This window comes from Phalacrocorax carbo, chromosome 1, assembly GCF_963921805.1.
Source record: "Phalacrocorax carbo chromosome 1, bPhaCar2.1, whole genome shotgun sequence".
NCBI classification, from domain to species: Eukaryota; Metazoa; Chordata; class Aves; order Suliformes; family Phalacrocoracidae; genus Phalacrocorax; species Phalacrocorax carbo.
In genome coordinates, this window is record NC_087513.1 from 73,118,815 (window position 1) to 73,143,198 (window position 24,384).

General features: G+C 38.5%; 1 protein-coding gene across 2 annotated transcripts in view; it reads left to right on the forward strand.

The window, feature by feature from the left end:
• The window catches only part of BCAT1 (branched chain amino acid transaminase 1), a 67,444-nt gene extending 43,928 nt beyond the window's left edge, over positions 1-23,516 (forward strand). For both annotated transcript variants that reach the window (XM_064459631.1, XM_064459639.1), the window contains 5 exons: positions 968-1,110; positions 7,064-7,149; positions 9,035-9,175; positions 10,322-10,396; positions 15,998-23,516. In XM_064459631.1, coding sequence (XP_064315701.1) covers positions 968-1,110; positions 7,064-7,149; positions 9,035-9,175; positions 10,322-10,396; positions 15,998-16,039 — 487 coding nt within the window. In that variant the 3' untranslated portion in view covers positions 16,040-23,516. The remainder of the gene's footprint in view (positions 1-967; positions 1,111-7,063; positions 7,150-9,034; positions 9,176-10,321; positions 10,397-15,997) is intronic.
• Positions 23,517-24,384: the final 868 nt, after the last annotated feature.

Consider the following 24,384-nt stretch of genomic DNA (forward strand, 5'->3'; position numbering starts at 1 on the left):
GGATGTAGCTAAATAAATGACTCAGTGATATGTCTGGTTTAAATGAAGCTTACTTGTCCCTACCTGGGAGTTTGTTTTCTAGGAAAGAAGTTAGTAGTTGTCAAGTGCAGCTCAACTGAGCTAGTAAAAAAATCAAAGGGCAAGAAAACAGCTTTCCTTCATTCAGTCTTATGTTTTGAGACCTTTAATCTTTGTTTGAGAGTTTGTGCTTAGTTTTAGAAATATATTGTTTCCTATGCATCCTTCATATGTCAGCTGTGAAAGCAGGAATAGTCTGGAGTCACTACTGACTTGATTTGAGCCCAGAGGTGAGAACTTAACAGCACTGTGGTCAGCACTTTGGAACTGCTGACTTTGGGTCTTGATGGTTGTTGAACATCAGACGTAAAAGGGGTTTTTCCCCCTGTCAAAGCAGCTGTGGAGTAAACACAATCTTCAGTCAGGTTCACTCTGTAGGCAGCATTTTAGGAAAACAGTTGCTCTTCAAGGATATGGAGTTCATCAAGGCCCGTCTGCAGCTCCTAGTTTTGTGGATGTCTTTTAGCAGAAAAGAAATAACTTGCCTCTGGTGATTTTTGTGTTCCAAGAGGCTCATCTGACACATATAAGATTTTCACTCTCTCTCCAGGATGCCAACTGCTAAAGAAAGATAAATGCTTTCCTAAGGTGTTTAATTGCAATGATTAGAATGTCCAGAAAATTGAACAAGAGGTATTTTTAGGACAATTTGGATGGATATGTTTGAGCTGTTGAAGCTGTTCAGTCCTTCAAAGTTTTTGGGTTGTAGATACAAATGATCTAGTAAAATACCAGTAGAGCACTTCCAGAGAAAATATTCTGTGGACAAGCAGTGATTGTGCAGAGCACTTGCTCATAAGGTAGATGTGCACAAAAACTCATGTAGAAATGAGAAAAATACCCAACCAGATACTCATTACTGTTTTCTCTTTCTTTTTGTTTCTGGAAGGAATTATGGTTCTTCTATTTATGCCCAGCAAGAAGCCATGGAGTTAGGCTGCCAGCAGGTTTTGTGGCTCTATGGAGAAGATCACCAAATAACTGAAGCTGGAACAATGAATCTGTTTCTCTACTGGATAAATGAAGATGGAGGTATTGTAAAACAAAACATGGAAACTTTAACTGAACAGGCAGTTGGGACCATAACCCACAAAAGGATTATTAGAGTGCAGATCATAAAATTTTTAATGAAGATGATTTAACAAAGGAAATGTCTATTCTCTTCTGAAAACTAATAGGTGACTGCTAGTTATATGATTGTGAAAGAGGAGATTCTGGAGCAGCTGTGAGTACTGCCTACCGATAACACACTAAACTGTTGGGCCAGCCCACTTGTTCAGAAGGGTAGAGTCTAGCCGTGCACAAGGTCACACTGCAGGTTTGGTGTTGACTCTGGCAACATGCTTGATCTTGAAGGAAGTGTTGGGTCAGAAACAATGCAGACATACACAGACTTACGGCTGTGTAACTTTTCAAACTCTGTGGCTTTGGGCATGAATGGTTTCCATCATCACTTTCTGGCAAGTCAAATGTTCCTGAAGCATAGCCAGAAGTATTTCAGCATCCAACTGATGAAGAACTTGGCTCTTTCTTTGAAGAATTTGAAGTTCTGTCCAGTGGAGGCAAAGAGAAACATCTCAGTCAGTGTTCCACAGCACTAATGCTCAAATGATGTTTTAAAGATATACCATCATTCTTGAAGCCATTTTTACCTCTTTGTACCCGCAGTCATCTCTGAGCAATGTACATTCTGATTAGAAAACTATCTAGTTAATGAGCAGCCAACTATTTAGGCCTCTCAAAAACACCCGTTGCGCATGGAAGCGTTCAGTGCTTAAGAAGTGATAGCTGTACCTGAGAACTAGTTCGGTAGACTACATGACTCTGAGTCCTTAAAGGATTGAGCCAATGTATAGGCAAGTGAATAAAAAGACACCTCCTGACTTCCATGAGTGCTGGCCCTCCATGAAAATTAAGTGTTGTTGAATTTTTGCATGGCAGCAGATGCAGGGTTCAGACTCTGATTTTATCATAGTGCCATAGGTACCCTTGAAAACTGACATTTTTCTGGCAGCTCAGCTGCAGTACAGAGGCATATTGTGTGGGGACAGCAGTGTGCTTTGGATGGCGTAGGGTAATGGGAATCCAGCTGCCTGATTCCCATCTCCAGTTTCACTACCTGTTCTTCTGCAAAATCTTTACTGCCTTTGTGAGAAGAGGGATGATACTCCCTCAGTGTTGAATGAGTCTGTGAAGTCTTGTGAATGAAACTATAAATATGAGAAATCTTGTTGTTGTTGTTGTTGTTGTTGTTATAGAAGCAGTAGAATTGTCAGTGTAGCTAGATGGCCAAATTCACGCCTTGTGTAACTTCGCTGTAGAGACATGAAAATAGATTTTGGCTCATTCTGCCCAGGGAAAGGACACTGAAGGGGGGACATAATAAGAATTCAATGTTCTCATTGTACTTAAACCAGGAATATGCTGGAATTATCCAGCTGCAGCACTGTACTGTTCCAAAGATCTGCCAATCACTGTGTTACCAGTGCACTACTGAATAGTACTATTGTGAGGTGGCTGTAGCAAACAACTTGTAATTCATGCCACCCAAGCTAACTGTATACTGGCAAACCTGCCATTTCACATGACACGGTCATTAGCATCATTGGAGCCCTTTGCTGTGTCCCAGTGTGTTGATTAATTTATGATATCTTTGGTTGAGAATGACTCTTGCTGCCAATGTGTGTCATCACATACCTGCCTATGGCTTTACATTGTGATTTAAAAAGAGTTTGTCATTATGTTCTGTCACTTCACAAAGGGTATTTACTTAGGTTGTGGTTTTGTTTTGTTATGCAAATTCTGCAGCTGAGAGAGGGATCTAACATAAAAATACTGAGGCAGAAATTGCAGATTGTCATCAAAATGAAAATGCCTTTCTTTGTGTGTTCAGAGGTTACCGCAGAGTATTCTGAACTGCTCTGCTTACTTTATAACAAGACAAAGACCCAGCCCAGTAAAGCCTAGACTAAAGGACATATATGCTTCCAATGAGAGTAAGTTTTTCTTGCAAGCCCTTGCTATATATTTTCAGTTACAGCATTGTGACTAAACATGACATGTTTTCTTGGGCAGCAGGAGGACCCTGGGAAAACATTTCATTTGTAAGATAGAGGAGGCAGTAGAGGATGAAACTATTCAGTTTCTGGTGAAATAACATGACATGTTCTATGCTGCTGTGGCATGCCTACTTGCTGCTCTGGCTGAGGTTTAGAATATGTCCAAATCTGGATCCCTGCTGCTGCATAAATACAGAAGTGTGATATTCCATTCATCAAACACTGTTTATGGTTTATGTTCACAAAGTGAAAAATTTAGTCACCCTACAGTGCCTTCCACCTGCCTCTTCAGAGCCCATGACAATCCCAAGAAGCTGTTAACATTGAAACTCATTTCCTTTAATAATGTCTGTTCTTCTTCCTTGAATATAGGCTTGACTTTATGGAAAACCTTAAAATTTAAACATATGTCCAACCTGAAGGTTGCTAGCTATGAAATCTGTGTGCACTTTCCAAAAATTCAGTTTCTTCAGAATGATTTGGAACCATCTGGGTCTCTGCTTCTAGCTTTAATGTTAAAGCATTGTGAATAGTGTTCAGGTATTACTTAATATTTTTGTGCTGTTATTAAGTTGGAGATTAATAGTGCCCACTTCAAAATAGCTTACATAAACTATAAATATGTTAAAAGATTCTCTGGAACAGTCAGGTAAAATATCAGGCAGGCAAGTTTGCTTAGTGTTCTGTAGGTGGAGGACTATTTGTGCTGAAGTATCTTGTACAAGCAGACTACTAACAAAATAAGGATCGTACCTTCTGGTCTAATAGAAAGCCATGGCAGTAGCACGGAGGGGAGAGCAGCAGATGAATGAGATGGCAGACAATGAAAAGGAAAGGAAAGTAATTGAGGAAAGTAAATTGACTGAGACGCAAAGACAGAGTGATTGCATAAGGGGAGAGTAGGAGAAAAGCCTGAGGGAAAGTAAGGAAAAAGAAATAGAAAGGTCCAGAACAAACTGGGAGAGGAAGTCAGCTACTAATTATAGTGAAGTCAGGGTTTCCTGGGTTCTCCTTGACCCTGAAGTTCACTTGGTATCTATTATCATTTTGATAAAATATATTTTGGTGAATTTCTCAGCATTGTTATAGTGTGGCCAGTACTGAAGCCATCCTATGTTCAGAATCTTACCTGCTATATGTTCATAAATACATGTGTGTAAAAACTGAAGCTGTGTAATATGTAAGATCTCATTTTGAAAATCCTTTTACACACACTGCTGGAATTCCATTGTTACAGCATACTTATACCATGCCTGGTGTAATGGGGCACTGGACTGACAGCAATACTACCATAACAATAAGAGCAGTCAACTGAAGAGAAACCCTGACATTTTCCTTCAAATGCCTCCCCTCCTGCTTTTTGCTACTATACATTTTAAAGCTTCTAGCCCATCAAAATAAATCAGAAGACAAACGGAGTCTGTGAGCTCACAGTCTGTTTTTCTGGAGATGGACAAACTGATGTCATATGGAGCCTGGTTTGGCATCAGTTCAGACTGAGGATGAGCTTTTTGGCATGCCATCTTGTATAAGATTATCATCTCTGCCGGATACCAGGGGAGCAGGTGTTCTTTGGGTGGCCCCAGGCTGGTAAGCATCATATGTATACTTGACAAAATTCTACAGGCTGCTTGAAACATTTTGGGACTCCCATGTTCTGTCTGCTCAGTGCTGTTTGGTGGCTGGTTTGGCCTGGCACATTTTCAAACTAGCTCAAATCAATTAATATATGTTGTTGAGTTTAAAAATGTCCTGGCCAAGATCTGTGGCAACATCACCAAATAGTGAACATTATCTAATGTGTAGTCACAATCTTTGGCATTAAGGTCCACATTATTTTGAGTTTTCTGTTAGAGAAAGGGGAGCACTTGTGTATGACTGGGTCCCAAACGCAGAACATCAGGCTTTCACTGTTCAGAATTAGGTAAGCCCTGTGGTTCATGGAAATTTTTAAAGTCCTCTTCTTTTGATAGTTGTGCCAGAATTAGGACTAGGCACACATCACATTAGGAGCGGTGCTAGACAGACTCCAGAAAAGGAAAGCTATTTTGCCTGACTGAGAAAGAAGACACCACTGCCATACTTAGGAATGTAGGATAGGTTAGGGAATGGCACTATCGGTTAGTCAAACCACAGCATAATATACAGCCTGTTCTGGGGCAGCTTTTTTTATACATTTTGGCCTGGCAGTTCACATCTATTACTTACGTGTGTATGGATCCTCGTAAAAGGAACACGGAAGCATAGGTAAGAAAAACTTCTAGTCCAAATGAATAAATCCAGAGGCGGTTGCATTAAAAAGTAACCGACATTTCCTAGGAGAATGGAGAGTGAGTAGGAGATTCAATGAACAGTTCGATTTATTTATCCTCCATTTCCCCTATCCCACCCCAGCTCCCAGAGCCCCCTCTTGCAGAGCAGGAGAGAGCCCATGCTGTAGTCAGTCTGGAGCTGTGTATGCACTGGCTGGCAGGCAGTGTTTGTGCACAGAATTATCTAGCTGACTGTTGAAAACAGAGTATTAAGTAGCTAAGCTCAACCTGCTCTCTCAGTCCAAGGATGAATACTGTGTTTCTCTTTTCCACCCAGCTGCAAGTTTTTACAGGACCTGTAGAAACATTTTTTAAGACCACTTCTCCTTTAGACTGATTCAAACAGGCCTGGATTCAGTGGTCTTCTGCAGGGAGGGAAAAAGGGCATAATAAAAACATGAAGATACATATCTTGCTCTTTTATGTGACGTAGGTAAAAATTAATCAAAAACCTTAATGGTTTGTGGATTTAACGAGCAGAATAGTATCCTCACAAGATGAAGAAAGATAATGGGTTCTCACTGGGAAGAGGAAATGGTTAGAAAAATAGTAGGAAGAGTATTGCTGAAAGACTGTGGGTGTCTTCACTTCTCAGTGCAAATTTGAGATTGTCTTAAAAGAGCCTAGCTGTCTGAAAGAGTAAATGCTCAGTATTCACTGATAATAGAAACTACTGAGTATGCTATGTGATGGTTTAAAATGAGAGTGATGGTTTAAAATATAAAAGATTAACTCTGATTTGCTACAAAATACAGATGGAAGACCAAAGACTACATACAAACTTCTGTATTGTAATTTAAGTGTTTACCAAGTATGGATTACCACTTATCTACCATTCCATTAGTTATGTTAGATGAACATTTATCTAATGTTCTTTTTCAAAAGAAAATAAGAAAAACAAGCTAACAACCCAAACTAGCCAAACAATTTGAATTGTTGGTGCTTTTTATTAGGATCACTCTTTTTGTGTAAAGAGAAAATTAGGGGGAAAAAAGGATGTTTAGACTAAGACAAAAGATCATTAAGGAAGCCTCCCCTCAAGATGCATTTGGCAAGGTTTCCACTGCTTTGATTGTTCGGTAAATAGGCCTCAAAATTCCTGGTAGATGTTTCATACTAATGCTACGAAGTAAGTATACAGAACCCCATATTCCTAAATTAAGTAAAACAGTTCAGGGAAAGTCATGATCTGCCCTGGGATTATTAGGCATGGCTTTCCCTTTTGCCTCTCTAGTCTGAATTTGAAGGCTGAGCCATTCAATGGTTCCCAGTAGTTATACAGTGAATCCATGATGCACTGAGGAATAAAACCTGGCTGGAATAATACTAGGCTTTAGCCATGTATTGATTAATGTATTAAATATGTTTCTTCCCCACTCACTGCAGTGTGCTCAAAAGGTTCCAAACATTCAACAACAATTTATTGGAATTGAATTTATGTAACCTGTGTTCTTATAGAACTCTGATAAATGTTGCAACTTACTGGGTAAGGAATGTTTCTGATATCATTGGACTTTCTTTTAATTGTCATGTTTGGTGTAATATCAGTAAATGTTATTTTTGTTTGTTTCTTTGTTTTTCAACTGATGTTTCTATTTCTTTTGTGTTTGACAGAAGATGAACTGGCAACACCACCTTTAGATGGCATCATCCTTCCAGGAGTGACAAGACAAAGCATTTTGGATCTCGCGCGCAATTGGGTGAGTGTTTTGACCTTGACAGTAATGATTTCAACCATCATGTTATAACATCAACAAACGGAAGAATTCCTGGTGCTCAGTATCTTGAAGTTCAACTGATCTGGTCAAATCCTTTAACCTATATGGGAACTAAGGGCATGCTAATTAATAGATTCCTGGCAACATCATCAGAATACCCACACCCGTCACACAGAACAACAGCAAGCCTGTTAAAGTAGCTCCGTGTAGTATTTAACATGAAAATTCTCATTAAATCCACTCATACCAGCAACTTAAAGCAAGGAAACAATTACCGTGCATGACCAGAGCCATACTTCAGTCATCAGCACACTATTCCTCCACTTAATTCTCATAGCTCCACCCTTATTTCCAATAACTAGCATGCAGCCTAAAATCCAGCCACAGTCTTGAAGTCATCTGTCTGCTTCCACATTCCAGTTCTGCAGTGTAGCCATCCAAGTACTTACTTGGACACTTGGGACTACCTCATATCTTGAAATGCAGCAAACTTTTCACTCTGCCTGTACTGTATTGAAAGGTTTTATTGAGGCTTGAATAAGACTACTATGCAGCCAAAGGCTCATCAAGTCCAGTATCCTGTCTGGTGGTTTTGGCCAGGCTTATGTTTAAGGATGAGTAACAGGAATCACACAGGCATGTGTGATACTTTTCCCCCTGGTATTAATTCAGCTTCCAACCACATGTAGCTTGAAAGACTTCCTGAAATACAGTTCACAGTTACGTCACTTAAATCTAACTTGCAGTGAAGAGAGCTAGGTATGTACTTTGTGGTGTATGTGTCCCACTTGTTGACCTGCGCTGAATTCTTATGCATCTTTGTTCATATTGATACTTGCCTATGCATGCACTTCTCAGTCCCTTCTCCTTTACAAGACAGACAGACAGATATTCCTAGTTGACAGGGCTTGTTTGTGAGATACCGGACTCTCACCTCAGTCCTCCTGAATAACTAGGTGTCTTCTGCTCTTACAAAGGTTGTTTTCTTCTTCCTGACCTCCATTCCCTAACCTAACTGAAACTCTGCTTACATGGCGTCCCTGCCTATCTCTCCAGATACTATGCTGTCCAGAGCTAATCATGTTTTCTGCTATTGTAAGCATCTCTGTTTCATGTTAAAAAGCTTGCATATAAAACACAAGCTAAGCTTTAGTTTGGTCTGATAGGATAATAAGGTCCACATAAATCCATGAAATGAAAATTTCAGTTTGATGTTTATCTATGTTTTTTAAACACATCCCCTCAATCACTTGCAATGCATTCTTCAACACTTGTAGAAGGTAAAACAATTCCTATGTTAAGACTGTCCAATGTGAATGGCTTTACTCATACCTGAAGCACAGTTAATTTTCGTTTGTGACAGCTGTGTGCAGGCTACAGTGTGAAATTTCAGCAGGGATTAAAGAAATATATCACATATAGTTGACATTGCAGGTGGAACTAACAGACTGTATTTTGCTTAGGAATTGTCCAAGAGTGGGATTTCTTGACATAATTGAGTAATTTTTGGACAAACTCTACCATGCTAGGGTCCATCAGTAGTCAGATCCTGCATCACATAACCCATGACAAATTCTGCCGTGTTATTCCCTAATGCAATATTGATATTCTGTACCAAATCAGAGGGAAGTGCCTCTTAATCATCAACATTGTATCTGGCAAACCGCTGACTTCCTTGAAGGTCATTCTTTTGATTGGAGTCTTATCTTGTGTGATACTTGGTGGTTTGAGAAGATCACAGCTTCACAGCCAAAACTTGACTGATTGTCACTAGACTAACGGTTCTATTAGAGATGTTTCAACATGAAAAAAAAATACAAACTTTTTAAACTTTTTACAATTTTTATGGATGATGCTTCTTATGCAGGGAGAATTTAAAGTTTCTGAGCGATACATCACCATGAGTGACCTGATAGCTGCCTTGGAAGAGAACAGAGTAAAGGAGATGTTTGGTGCTGGAACAGCTTGTGTTGTATGTCCTATCTCTAAAATTTTATATAAGGGCAAGGTAAGAAAATGTCTGTCTTCTTTTTAATTATTTTTTTTCTTCAGAATTTTAGCATAATTAATTGTAGCCGAAGCAAAAAAACAAGTGAGATAGAAAAAGAGTTCTGCCAGAGGCTCCTGAAAAGAGGAACAGTGTCGGTATGTTGTTTCTCAAGTGAGTTACTGCTATGTTGTCAGAAGAGAACTTTCCCTTCCATCTTCTGCAGTCTTTAAATAGTTAAAAACATAAAATCTCAATTCCTGGGAAAAGGGAAAAAAATAGTTCCCAGTTTCCAGACTGTTTGAAAAGATAGAAAAATACATTCTCCCACGTTTCTTTTATTGAATATTTTTTTCTAAAGTTAAGGCACCTGGGAAAGGTGAGGAGAGGGAAGACTTTCACAGGGAACCAAATTTCTGAGCCACTGCATTCTTTCCTTCTCAAATTCATCTCCTCTTCACCCCTCATTGCAGAGAACCCAGCTCTGATGGAAGAGCTGTTTCAAAAGGGCACATATCTGCTTCCATCTACTTTATACCATATGGGAGGCTTGTCCTGCACCAGTGGAATTCCACAGGCATTCAGAATGTTAAGCTGACTTGATGCTATTTAGTCAGCACAAAGTTAGTTCAGAAGGCTGGGTTATTGCACCTGCATATACGGACGTGCTTTGTTCCATTATATATGACAAGTGCAGTAAATGTCTGTTAGGTAACACTTCTTGAATTAAGAAGATGGAATAATATATTGATGTTGTCAGATGCTAAGATAATATGAGAGGCATCAAGTTTGCTGGCTGATGATAAGTACTATAAATGTACTTGTGTTTCTATGTGATATACTTTGAAATGAAGCACTGTATACAGTGTTACTACTCTTGGCTGTACAATATACCCTCTGTTTTGGACAGATCTTTTGGAAGGCTTAGATTAGCCTTTGTTTAAAAATGGCATAACAGTTCAAGTAATCTAGTCGTTCACTGGCTCAGCATGCCTTCCTACAAAAAACTTTACAACAATCCTTGCCTACTTCTAAGGTGGGCTGGAAAGCTTAATAAATATTTATTAAAATTCTTGGTGCCCCTAAGGTATTAATATGTGTATAAAGCTATTATTACATGTTACTTTCTCTCTCTCTCCTCCCCCACCCCCCTTTATTGAATGTCAGCATTTGCACATTCCATCTATGGAGAATGGACCTCAGTTAACAACCCGTTTCCTGAATAAGCTGAGTGATATCCAGGTAAGGTGCTTCCTCTTCTTTAACCAGATGAAATAATAAAAGGTAAACATTTGAAAACATTGGAAAATAATCTTTTTAACAGTGGTGCTATAGGCACCATTATATAATTATAATAATAATATAGGCTCTTTTTTTTTGGTGTGGATAGTCTATCTTTTCTTTTTTCCATTGAGGAAGTATGGTATGGATGGAGAGTGATATATTTTTTTGCTGTTCATCTTGGAAGCCGGATGAGAGTTCTAAGTTTTATTACTGCTATCAGTGAAATCCAGTACTGTTGTTATAGGTTCATTTTCAAGGGGAAAAAATAGCATTATGAAGCATCTTAATAACAATGATCACAAATGAATATAGGCTAATCAATAAAGAGATGGGTGAAGTAATAAGCACTCACTGGGCGCAGCCAACTGATGATCTTTTCTGTTTCTCAGCCTCTTTCCAATCACATGATCACTTCTTGTCCTTAAAACCGTTCCTTCCTCTGTGATTTGCTAAATATCAAAGTCTATTATTTAGAATCTATGCTTGACCCCCACGTCTGGATGGAGAAGTCAATACCCCTTCAGGTAAAGTCAATGAGCAGCACATGATGGACCTTCTTATTTTAATTGCCTGCTTTATTCTCCTTATTTAGCATAGTTTATGGTGTGAGGGACTTGGGGATAGGAGTAGGTCTTGGCAAGTTACAACCCCCTTTATTTAAGATCTGATAGCAGCTAATTGGCAGTATTGCCATTATTTCTTCAAATCAAGTCTGATGGTTACTGTTCTACATTCTTATCTTTTGGCTCAAGATGTTCTTAGATTTGCTACTAAAATTTTTACTTTCCTGCCAGTAAGCCCTGAACTAAGAATATTCTTGAAAGACTGTGAGATGTACTGCACCACATAGCAACTCTATGCATCCCATAAAATAATCAGAACTTTAAGGAGTCCAAAAATTGATTTTTCTATTTTACAGGCTCTTTACTAGTGTGTAGAAATAATCTGACACAGAATTGTTCTGATGAGACCCCAAACAAAAACTACTACTGAATTGCAGTCTGCAGTCCTATGTTGACCCACGTAAAGTCCCATGATAATCACGTTCATTTATGTAAAGTTATTTATTCAGTGTTTTGTGCTATATTGCAGTCCAAGTTTAAATCTATTGCTACCCATTATGGGGTTTTTATTGCTTAATTCAAGTAGGGTGAAGTAGTCTTAGACAAGGTGGGAAGTCAGGCCACCTCATATCATTTTGGTGGTTCTTCTGTACTCTTGTTTCTCCATATATTTATATCTTTCACAGCTGCTGGTCTCCAGCATAATTACTGTTTATTTTTTCTTTCCTCTTGCCCTGACTTGTAGCTTAAATGATGCAGCAAGACCACTTGACCCTTTTTCACTAGAAGGATGACATGGGATCAGCATCTCTTGTTCTTTAGAATAGTATTGGACATTTCTGGCTGCAACTTGGAGGAAAGAATTCTTGATATTCTGGAACCTTTGTGTTGGTGGCTGAGCCAACTTTCATGGGAGCAAAAAGAGACACTACCCTGTCATGTTTCTGTTGTTTCAGCTGTGCCAACTGTAATGGCTTGGGATCTGGATCTTTCTCTTCAAACAGTAGTTTAATTAGTTGATAGCTAGGAATAAGCATAGGCACCCTTGGTTCTAGATTTTACTACTTGTTCAGGGGAAGGATAGGCTTAATATTCTATGCTCCCCAGCTCAGTTACATGTAACATTTTCATCATCTTACTATATTAAAATACACAGTAGCCTTTTTACATAATCCCACTGCATACCACAGTTTTATTTAATCTTTCTCATCCCATGTGCCTAATACATCTATCTAAAATAACAGTTGGTGTCCATCACTTTATTTTTTTATTGTCATATGTCCAGATTTATTATACACTTTTCATTGTGATACATATTGATCAGTTTCCATAGTGCTCTGCTCTGATTAAAGCCATCTTGTTAGTATGTCAAGTATCTTTAATGTAACTCCTGTGTTACCTTCTGATGTCTAGGCAGTGCTTTTGCAATATATGTTAGGGCCTTCAACAATTTGTGATCAGTTTGAGTCTCCACTGATCACTTCTAATTGCAGTCATGAACAGCTCAGCAGCAGAAAGGGTTGAGGTCAGTTCTAGCACCTTGTTGAGTGTTATGTGTAGGAATAGGTACTGCCTTAGCAGTTTGTGTCGTAAGACAGCAAGTGCCTGCTCTAGAAGAATGGCTTGTGAAATCCAGAATTCTGTTTCAGAAGCCAACACTGGAATATGTCTCTTTTTTCCTTGGCCAATAGACAGTGAATGGATTATTAAGACAAATTTATCCAGCCTGCTCCCTGAGGCTTCCTCCCATGCCTTCCCTGATCACCCTGCTTTTCCACCTCCAACCAAGGCTCAGGAGGAGGCTGAAAAAGAATGGATTGCTTCTCACCATTGTCTTTCTTGGACCTTTTCACTTTACAGCTATGCATATGGACCTTTTGGCCTTTCAGCTGCGTACATACCATATGTTCATTAGTTGCATGCCAAAAGGAAATCCATCACTCTTGGAAAGTGCTGGAGAATTATGTATATGTTTACTTCTGGGTTTTCTTCCTTCTTTAAAAAAACCAGAAGACTTAGAACAGTTCACTGTTAAAAACATGATTTTAAAGAGAATGATGTCTGCTTCTTTTTTAAGAGCAATCAGTGATTGCAGACTGTTTCTGCACTCTTCTGTCAGTGGAGAGATGAGCTCATATCCAAATGGACCCCAGGTTGTCATATGGAAAAAAATGCTGCCACACACAAAACAGAATATATAACGTTCTTAAAATGTCAGGGGAGTTTTCAGGATCTTTCACAAAGATCTTTTATATATTCTATCAGGAGGAAAAAAAAATATCTTTGCAATATCATTGGGGTACTGTCATATCATATGGATGGTCTGAGGCTGTTATTCCAAAGAACGTTCAAGTTTCGAAGAATAAAATGGAATAGAAATTACAGCCAAACACAGCTTTGGTCTCTGTGCTGTGCTGTTGCCTGAACTAGGGCAATGTAACCATTTCATGTTGGACAACAGACATTTGTAAAAAAGTAAAAATTCTCAGTACCAACACTGTCCTGCATTTTAATCTGTGACCAAGAGGTGCAGGGCTCCATATCCAATATTCCATATCCATATCCAATATTCCCTAGTGTACAATACATGCTTTTTTAACATTTTCAGTTTATCTTCATTATTGTGTTTCCAAGTCTGCTTTCATGCTGCTCATCGTTCTTTTGCAAGTCTTCTGTGTTCAACAGGATTTCTTTGGATTTGAACAGCTGTTCGGTGGAACTAGAGCTAGAGTGACAAATTAGAAACTCATGGGCAGAACTGATTCAATTTCTCATGCCAATTGAGAGAGACAGTAATAGCACTGCAATATACATTTCCCTTCCTATCACCGAGTGGAAATCGTGATTACAAAAGGCTGATAAAGATTAAATAATTTATATTGTATATTGTAACAGTGTACTTATGAATGAATTAGTCATAGTACCCTATCTTCTATAACTGCTTGAGTTAGAAGATTTAGAGATTAGATCCTTTTCTCTGGGAATATACTCACTGAAATACCACTCAGATATTTTTGTGGTTTTGCATTCCATGCTTTGAGAATAAAAAGCTCTTGCAATACCCTTTAAAGTGTAGATCAGGATGCAACTTGGAAGGGGTGGATAGAAGGTAAGCTATATTGTTTATACTACATGATATAAAATACATTTAAAAACTGCAGCCAAGACAGCAGTGGACAGACGTTTAGTCAAAACCCCTATCTTTCTCAAAGTTGTACAATCTAAATGGGTAGGCCAGCAGAAAACAACCACAGAAGGAGAACATATGTGTTAATTTTTGCAAAGCAGGCCCTGTGAAGGGGGAAAAGTAGGGATGGGATTGACTAGCCTGAGGTCACGATGTCTTTGACAAAATCAGAAAATGAAGTTAAATCTGCTTTTACTTCCGGAATGAAAATATCTTGACTGTGGTATAACACCTTCATTCCCCTTTTAATTCTGCAATCGAGTTCAAACCATAGTCAAATGGCAACTGAGGCCAGACCTTGCAATTTCTGAAGTCAGTATCAGAGCATTAGATGATACTACTACCTAAAGAAAGCAAAACTTACAAATAATGCCCTGGCCTGTGCCTGCTTTTTTATTTGGGGGAAATGGGGGTGCCACCTTTCCCCTGAGAAGCAGTGATATGAAGGTCAGAGACATCTCCTTTTTTCTCCCTTTGCCCCCATCCTCAACAAAATTGCCTCACATGAGGGTAATCTAGCACTTTGTGGTTAAACTAATGATACATCTGCTTTTCCTTGATTAGAGTTCCCAAGGCAACCACACTGATATCTGGGAATGTAAGCTGGAAGTCCTTTGAACAAGGGATTCATCCAAGGTCCTGTGTAGCACCATATCCACGTTTAGTCAATCACATTGCAGACTGAAGAACAGAAGCAGCAGAATACGTAATGAAAAGAAAAAGTAGATGTGATGCAAGTGGAGGTCATTTAGAGGCTTTACCTGCTGGAGTAAGGAGTAAAACACAACCACACTGAACATCATTCCTTTGTGGATCTAGAATTGTGCTTTTCTCGCTCATCCTGATTTGGAGCTCTCATCTTTTCCCTCCTTTAATGTCTATTTATCTCCTTTCGTGCTGATGCAGAACCTGGATTGGAGTAACTTCCTTTTATCCTCTCTGAAGAAATTATCATCAACTGATCTTTTCAGCCTACATAAAGCCTCTAAAAACAGTCTTTATTCCTTGGTAGAAAGTATTTTCAAGCTCCCTGAACATGGTACTGTGAGGGAAAGTGCTCCCAACTTATATCTGCTGCTAGTCTGTCCACCTCTGCTTTACATACATACTTGTGTGGTTTTGGGGCTCTCTAGAGCATTGTTTACAGGACTGGTGAAAAAGAGCCTTAGAACATGGAGCCAGTTTAACAAACAAAAGTGCTGCCTTGGGACTGTATCCTCCTCTGGAAGGGATACAGTTCAGTGTGGTAGTTTGTGTAGTAGCTGTGTGTGGTTTCTGTAGTATTGACTGGTGATCCTGTTGGTTTGCGTATGGAAAGACGACTTGTTTTATTTGGGTTACAATTCTCTCTAATTGTACTCTGTGGTATTTCTGGTAGGTTTTATTTCACATTCAAACAGAATGCTGTAATAAAAAGCCACCTTGAAAATAAAAAGAAATAAACCCAAATGTGTTTGTTTATTGGAGCTTGAACAGGGGCATAGTTATGAATGAGTTAGTGAACTGACCTTAGGGAATATCTGTATTAAATTCATGGAAAGCTCTAGGGAAGCAGGACTATTGTGTATCATCTGTAGTGAGTAACAGTATCGCCCTTTCCTAGTCTACTTATTGGAAGATGGATAAAGCTTCAAGCTGCCTTTAGGCTTTGCTTAAATCAAAGACAGAAGTAAAGGCATAAGAAATAATGTAAACTACTATTAGGGTGGTGGATATGAATCTTTCTGAGGGTAGACCTTAGAAGTTATCATAACTGAACACTGTTACTTTCAACTTTTATTCTTAAACTCTGGTTTTGTTTCATTTCAGTATGGAAGAGAAGACAGTGATTGGGCAGTGCTGGTGTCATGAAGGTGGAATTGTTCAGACCCTCCAGACAGAACAGACCTGAATAATGACAACTTCTGTAGCTGCCTGTGCGTAGCATAGTTTCTGTATCAATTTGCTCCCCAGGATGATTGTTTCCACAATCCAGCAAATGTGAACACAATCATTTTGATTTCTACTGTAATCCTGTTTGTAGAAGCCTGTCTTCTTGGTAGAGGTGCTAAGTGTTAGCAATAGAACTTTCCTAATGGTTTTCTTAGTGCCTCCTTGTGTCTTCTGTATAAGTCTGAAAACTTGTAAAATGTTCTTCAACTGCTCTTCAGTTTGGTTTGTTTTAACTGCCATCATTAGCAGAGCACGTTGTCATATAACACAAAGAAATTGCCTGTTAGCTGGCCACAGGGTTCTATTGACATTGTTCTGCCTTTTGCTCTGTGTTTGGGAAACAATTAAGTTTAGCCATATGCTCTTTCCTTTCAAACTCTGCTTGTATGGGAGATTCCTACATTTGCATAACCCTCTAGATCCCCTTGTGCATAGTCTGTCAAATAACAGCTTTGTCCTTTAGGCCAAAATTCTCTGAGTCGACCCAGCCTGCAATATGCTCCCTGTTGGCCTGTTGCCTTTCCCTCCACGGGGATATGCAGTGGCTGCTTGGGCAGTGCATACTTCTCTGAGTTGAATACATCCTTCCATATACGATTTACAGGGCTGGGTCAGGCCCTGCTGATACAAGAATTACCCTTTGTCTGGCCTAGCACAGAGCTGGGCACTGCGGACACAGCATTGCCTTCCAGGTGAATGTCCAGAAAATAAGATTAGACAAGTGTAGCTGTGAAAGTCGAACCACTCTTCACAGCAACGAAACCTTTGGATTGAGGAATTTCTTTCATCATCCAGTCACATAATTCAGATCAGCAAAACATTTTTCTTGTCCCCTTCACCACTCGCTGTGAATTGTATCCAGCCTTCTTATTAAGGAACAAGCTATGTAGTCAACAGAAAATACCTAGCACAAGAAGGAAAGAGATTTCGTTCAAACCCTGGTTTAATTCTGATTAAGCACATACTTCTTCATATACTGCTAGTCTCTCACACACAGTCTTGGTACTATTTGGAAGCAATATAGAGCATGTAGCCCATAGTAAGGGAAACAACTTCTGCAAATGTTCACTAACAGTCATATGTAATATTTATTATCTTTCTCTTTTTGCACACAGCTTTGTTGAACAGCTTTAAGATATCTCTTGCCAAAAAGGGTCACCATGTTCTGTATCAATGTTCCAAAGTGCTACTTCAGTGTAAAACTTGTGGAATTTTATTGACAGTAATGGAGTCCTATAAGAAGTAAAAGTGAAATATTTGTTGCCATAGTTTGCATTAGAGATGCACCAGTATTAAGGGAAATATTTAGCACTTTATTTTTTCAAAACCCAACGGTTTCTCTCCCATGCTTTGTAAGTCCTTTGTAGTTACTAGCATTTGTTAACATAGTTTAAAAAGGCAAAATGTAATTTCTAATAGGCCACCCATGCCTTATGCAACTGCTAAAAAGTAGCCTTATGGCTTTCCTATTTGTTTTTGGTCAGATTTTAAAGATAACCCCTACTTAGCCATCACTTTCTTTTGCTCCCTCGAATTATGAGTTTACCATCTTTCTCTGCAGTCCAATCTGACATTTTAATGAAGAACAGTTGAAGGTTCTCTCTGAAAATGTAACCATTGTTAAAACTTGTGGGATAGTTTTCTCTTTAGAATACTACTGCAAGCACAAAATGTTGTTTCACTTACAGTAGCAATAGTGTCTTGTGGCTGCTTTTCTGACCATTTGAATCTGTATTGTGTGCTGGTCTTTGTTCAGTACCTTACTATGTATTATAAGCTGCTGGTAGTCTGTCTTTATTTGATTAGATGGGTGGAAAAGTTAACATGGGGAATATGTCAAGAAGCAATGTGGGGTAGAGAGTTTTATCCAATGAGACAAGTATCGTAACTAAAGAGTGCCTTTAACTAGAGTGTGGCATGGAGCATGGAGCTCTCTAAAGATTATGTAAAGAGCAACCACATGTGGCTTCCTGTTACTGAACTATCTAATCTGTCCCCTTATGTTCATCTTAGAGTTAGCAGCAAAAGGAGAAGTGGAAATATCTAACTTCAGATGCATGGCAAAGTGGTAGTACGATACCTTAACATCTCAGGATGTTGATAGAGTTGACGGGTATCATATATCAAAAATCCCCATGAAGGCATCAGTATACCAGCAGTAATCTATTCACTAGTCAGAATGAATAAGGACAAGTTAGAAGATTTTTTTTTTTACTGCCGTGTAAACCTAGAAGTTGTGTAAAACACTAATTCTTAAATTGGATGCAAGTAATTTAATGTGAGGAAACCAGGTGGTTTCATTTATTATGGTTTGCACCGTTTCCTGCACTGACTAGAGAGACACCTCTCCTTTTACTGTACATTTTGAGCTGATGGAGACTTCAAAATGAGGAGAGTTGAAACTGGAATAACCCACAGAAACGCATAGACTTTTCTAGCAGAGAAGAATGAAAACATGCATGTACTGTGTGTATGTTAACTGTTGTCTTCAACATTGTGGTTAATTGCATTACTCTGGATATGTCAACTCAAAGTTGTGCTTGTTTCCAAACGGGATCCAGGTGAATAGGTTCTAGATTTTAAACTTTAAAACCTAAAAGGGGAGCTGACAGATCAGTACAACACAGGAAATTCTTCTGATGTTGCATGCTGTCCCACACTGCATTCTGCCACTCCTTTTTTATCCTGTTAACCAAAGGAAAGAAATAATCTGTGTAAATAATAGTGAGTATTTGGTATTGCATTCTCCCTATTTTCCCCTGTAAAATTTAGGAGGGAACTGTGGTATTCCCTGAGCTAATAATAGATTGTAAAAGAACATCTGCACATCTTTTCTCCATGTGCCCTATTTGTTTAATTGCAACAGATTTACATAGAAAGAGTATGGTACATCATAACTAGGCAATTATCCATTCTTCATCACTTAGTTATGGTTCTGCTAATTGATCATTTAAGACATAAGATAGTCTAACATTAGGAGAATTTGAGATTGTTCAAAAAAGATCAACAAATTAATATTGTTGTGTGATATTTGCATAATTGGCTGCAATTATTTAATGTTTAATTGGGTTGATCAAATGAGATTCAGCTTTTCACATGCTTATGTTTTACAAACACTGGTACTTTAAAATTATAATAATGAACTCGTATGAATGAATTTTTGTATTTTCTTTCTTCTCCCCTTCATTCTTTTAATTATTATTTTCAGTATTGAGCATGTCCTTCATTTTCAGTTTGGTGAGCATGATTCATGGCATAGGAAAGAAGTCCTTCAAATGAGAGAACTTATCATGAAGCTGGCGTTTCGCACAAGCTATTCTGATGCCAAGAGTTATGGCTTCAGCAACTGGTATTAGTTAACTAGATTCTTAATGCCATGAGGGCAAATTTGCTGAGAACTTACAGTGAGAGACTCTGGTGAGAATGCTAATAAAGGTTCCTGCTTAGGGTAGATAATCTGTTCAGTCTGTAGCAGTGCAAAGCAAACATGTTTTTTCTGGGTTATAGAAGGGAAGTCTGATAAGACAAAAGCAAGACAGTGAGAGATCTCTCTGCCCAGTCATTGTTTACACCTGTTCAACTATCTCAAGCCAAAAAGCAGTTGTCCTGCACTCCTCATTGTTCTAGATAAACTCTTGTTTAGGGTTTACCTAATTCAACAGACAGATATCATTGATCCTCTCCTGTATACTTATTTTATACTTATTTTTCTTCAGGCATGGAGAATGGTAATTTAGAAAAATGTGATCTTTGAAAGAGTCATTTGGAGTGCAAGTTATATGAAATGTCTGTCTAATGCATGGTTTTCCAAGGAGGTAGACAGAAAAACAGCTGGGACTGATCTCATAGCTGCCTAATTAGAGGAGGAACCCTCTTGAATTCAATGGCCTCTCCAAGACAATCTGCATAATCTCAACAGATTGCTTAGTGTGAACTGTCTGTTCATAGTGCCTTGCTGTGAAATAGAATAACGAGATGGCAGCACAGCCTGCCAGACTATGGCACATTGGCTTTCTCTACATGGGATTCACTCTACGGAGGGTAAGTTTTAATATTCTAGGTGCAGGCTTATATGTGGAGAGGTGGGCAGGTGTAAATGATGGCTGAGCATGCCCTGAGGTGGGCCATTCCTTGCTGTCTTTCTCTCCCTTCCACACATACTTGCAGCCCCTTTTCCCCAGCTTCCTATCATGATGCCACTTGACCTCATATCTAAAAGTGACCATATAAGCAAATCTTGCATTCTTTTTGCTTTTAGCAGTAGTGACAGTTAAAAAAAAAAAAAAAAAAAAAGGTGTTTTGTTCATCTTGCAGGTGTTCAGGGATCAGAATTGCACTTCACCACCTGCACATGTAATGCCTGAACAGCCAGCCACTGACTTGTGACCCTGGACAAGTTATCTAACAACTTTGTAAGTGTAGAGTAGTAGTAGTACCATTTATATCACTTTTAACCCTAATCCAAACTTTTGCATAAGAAGTTATTTTACTACAGATCAAATAAGCTTTCCAGAAAGCTTTTTCAGCAGCAGAGAAAGATGCCATGTAAAGTGCAGTATTTCAAGGATTGCTTTGTGGTAGAAGCATCTTGATTATGCAGGAGAAAAATGTTATTTGAATGAGAAATATATTTAAGATTTGCTGTATGAACCCATAAACAAGCAAAATACGTAGTTCAGAATACAAAGTAGAATACAGAAAGATCTTGAAGACAATTCACCTCCACCTGTCTTATTTAAAAGCGGTGCTTGAAGGAAGCATTTTACCTCTCCATGTAAAGTCATTAGATAACAACTGTTCTAGAGGTACATTTTGTTATGTAGCACTGAGACAGATCTCTCTATCAATCTTGACTACAAATTTTCTGAACTGCAAGATTTAGCAATTGGGAAGTATCAAAGAGCTGTGTTTTACTGTATTTTGTCACTGTTCCCAAGATTTGGAAAAGTAATTCATAGGTCCTAAATCATTCGAGCTAAGTAACTTCTTAAGAAGTATTTGTATTTTTAGTCATAATAGCAAAAGAGGGTATTGGTATTACACTGGTGAAAAATACTGCTGTAGCAATCCTTCTGCCCATGCCATGCTTTAAGCATGATGGTTAGTAGTGGGAATTCCAGGATATTTTCCCTGACTATGCAAAATCTGAGTGGCATCTATAGCACAGTTGGCAAATATATCCCCAATTCCATAAGCAAAACTAATTTAGGCATTACCTTGAGCTAAAACAGTCATGTACATTAGGGCTTAGCAGGTGTGGAACAATACTGAATTAAAATAGTCAAACCTTAGATTTGGAACAAGATTTTGGAATTAGTAGCTTAGATAGAAATAAATGTCATTAACTATACTAGCAAGGTTAACCACACCCAAATTTACTAAAAATAATGGTATTTAAATTCATTAGTAATAACAGCATAGCTAGATCCTCTTCCTTCCCCCTGAATATGAATTTATACTCTTTGCTTATCTTAATACTTAATTTATTGGGTCTGATTTTTACCACAATCCTGAATTCTCTAGCCATGCTTTTTAAAAGAAAATCTTTAAATTTTATGTTCATAGGAAGATCTTAAGGAGTATTTAAGACCTTGATAGGGAATTTTAAAGTCTTTAAAATATCTGCTGGATAAAGTTAAGGTAGAAAAAGAGAAGACAACTTTGTGGAAGTAATTAACTACAGTGTTCTAAGTAGTATTCCAACACTGGTCATTTTTAGTTTTTACCAAAGAGGTATGCAGGGAATAGTAGATAAAACAAGCATAGGGCTTTTTTTTCCCCTAAGCAAGAGTTGGGAAAATTTCTAAGAGCTGGTTCTCTTTATAATGCTAATTCTATATAGGACTTGATTCTGTTAGAGCAGTAATTTCAGTGTGAGATGGAGGAGTTCAGAAGTTATCTCAGGCAGTACTATCTTGCAGGTACAGATTTTCTTTCATTCTGTGATCAAGATGTGAACACGCAATCTTATATTTTGCACCTTTTAATAAAAATTTTTCCTTTTATTTTAGAATTCTGATACAGCATAATTGAACTATTTTCTTAAATATCATGTCTCAGTAGGTTATGAGAAGAAAGCAAACATTCTTGTTCTTTGCGTAATCACCTTCCTGTATGCCAAACCTCCTCTTCATTATGATTTGGTCACTGCTAGAATTGTGACCTCTTGGGGTGAAATAAGGTGGTTTTTTTCTCTACTGTACCCTACTAGTGCACTCTCGCGTTTTCAGTAAGTACTAAGTGCTTGCAGCACATGTATGCCAGAGCAACAAGTAAAGTGAAAGGTCTTCTGTTCCAGAACAGGCATGCTAACGAATTAGATTAAAATTACCCATCAAGCCAGTCAAGACAGGAGGTCAGAACAACGTCATTACCATTCTCATTCAGTCCAAAACAGAGACTACCCAGGTACAGCAAATGTCTAGCAGGATGGTAGATTGGTATTGCTATTTAAGAATGCTTTTATTTCATTGCTTAAGTACCTACATCTGTGCCTACATTTTCATAACTTGGGCCCTAGTATCTTAACTGAAACCTGCAACGAACCTTTATATGTCATGAAACAGTAAAATATTAGATTGAAACAGACAGGTAGCACTCCAGATCATCTAACAGTGAGAAAAGTTTTCTACAAGTCAGTGGCCTATTCTGTTCCCATGATTTATATTCTTTTCTAATGGCCCAGTAGTTGACTAGAACTGCAAGTAGGAGACAAGTATATCATTAACTCTTTCTGTAGTTGAGGATGTTGACAAAGAGTGAATCTATTCCTTCCATCTCCTGGGGAGATGGCTTGGGCTCCAGCTTGGCCACTATAGTAGAGTGACAGAATGTAAAAGGTTCTTTGCCATGATGGTGACAAGTAGGAGTTTTATCTAAAGCTACCAGCAAATAATTTCTATTGAAGGAGTGCATTTGGGAAGACAGATGTCCCAATCTACCTGACCTCTGAGGCATTTAGAAGAAGGGTGCAGTAGTAGTTATTGGAATTGTAGCATATAAGCAGTGGGAAATTAGCATCTTAAAGAGGGAGAAATAAACACCTCTGAAAGGTCTCTGTTTTCTCAAATGTTAAAGTTAACCGGGTATTTTACAAGGATCTGAGCATATAAAAGCAGTAAAGGACAGATGTGTGAAAAAAGACTGGATAAACTAAAGGAAACTCTACCTCATTCTTCTCTAAAGGTTTTGTAGAAGCACAATTAAGCACTCTTAATGGCATTGTTACATACAGACCATCTGGCATGAAAGAAACACTTTATATTTGTATGTCTATAAATCCTGTAACAACTGTATTTTGCTGGCAGTAGAAACAGTCTATACTATTTGCAAGTTTTCCTCATCAGATCTGTAATTATGCAATGTTTCTGTCTCCAATAAAGGAATTTAACAGGCACCTGTTTGTGGCGTGTTATGAAATCATCACTGTTGAGTACAGCTAAGCATAATTGTCCTGTAGATGGGGGCTGTTATGAAATACATTCTTGAAAGCTGGATTAAAAGAAAAAGGAATTACTGAATGAAGTATGGCATTTAAGAACAGCAAAGCAAGATGTGAGTGGTGAAAGATAAGCTAACTCTATAGTCAAAATGCAAAGCCTGTGTTCTGCCTTATGGCTTCCACTGAAGCCTAAGGATATGACACTCAGAGGGAAAAATGAGGCCTTAACAATGGCAGACATGCATCTACCCTGCCAAGCCTGGAGGCTTACAGTAAAATGCTGGACAAATCAAGCAGCAAAACTACTTACCTGCTAACCATGTTGTCATGAAACAGCTTTTAACATGCCAGGACTATGTAGCAGTGATCAAATACAGCCCCCATTCTAAGGGGTTTGGGGCAATGAACTCAAGGGAGAGAAGAAAGCCAGAAAACGACTTTATACTTTGAGCACTTACTTCACTGGGCACTTTTGAATAGTCATTACTCTAAAGTATGTCAACTAATGGGAAGCCCTTTGAAGATAGAAAGCACTGACAAGTGAGTGTCATTAAAATCTTGACATTTGCCATGTGTAGTAGCTATATTTACCAAAATACTTGACGTATTCCCCTTTTCAGTGCAGGGAATACTGTGATTAAAGGTAGTACTGATCCATGCTGTGGTAAAGTACACATCAGGGTAAATTTTCCACCTGGTTTGGCTCTCAGTGACTTCAGAGAAAGCTGGCATGGATACAGGACACTTTAAAGAAGCTGTAGACAGGTAAGTACTACGAGTTGTTAATTGCTGCTAAGAGAATGAGCCTAACATGTCAGAGTCA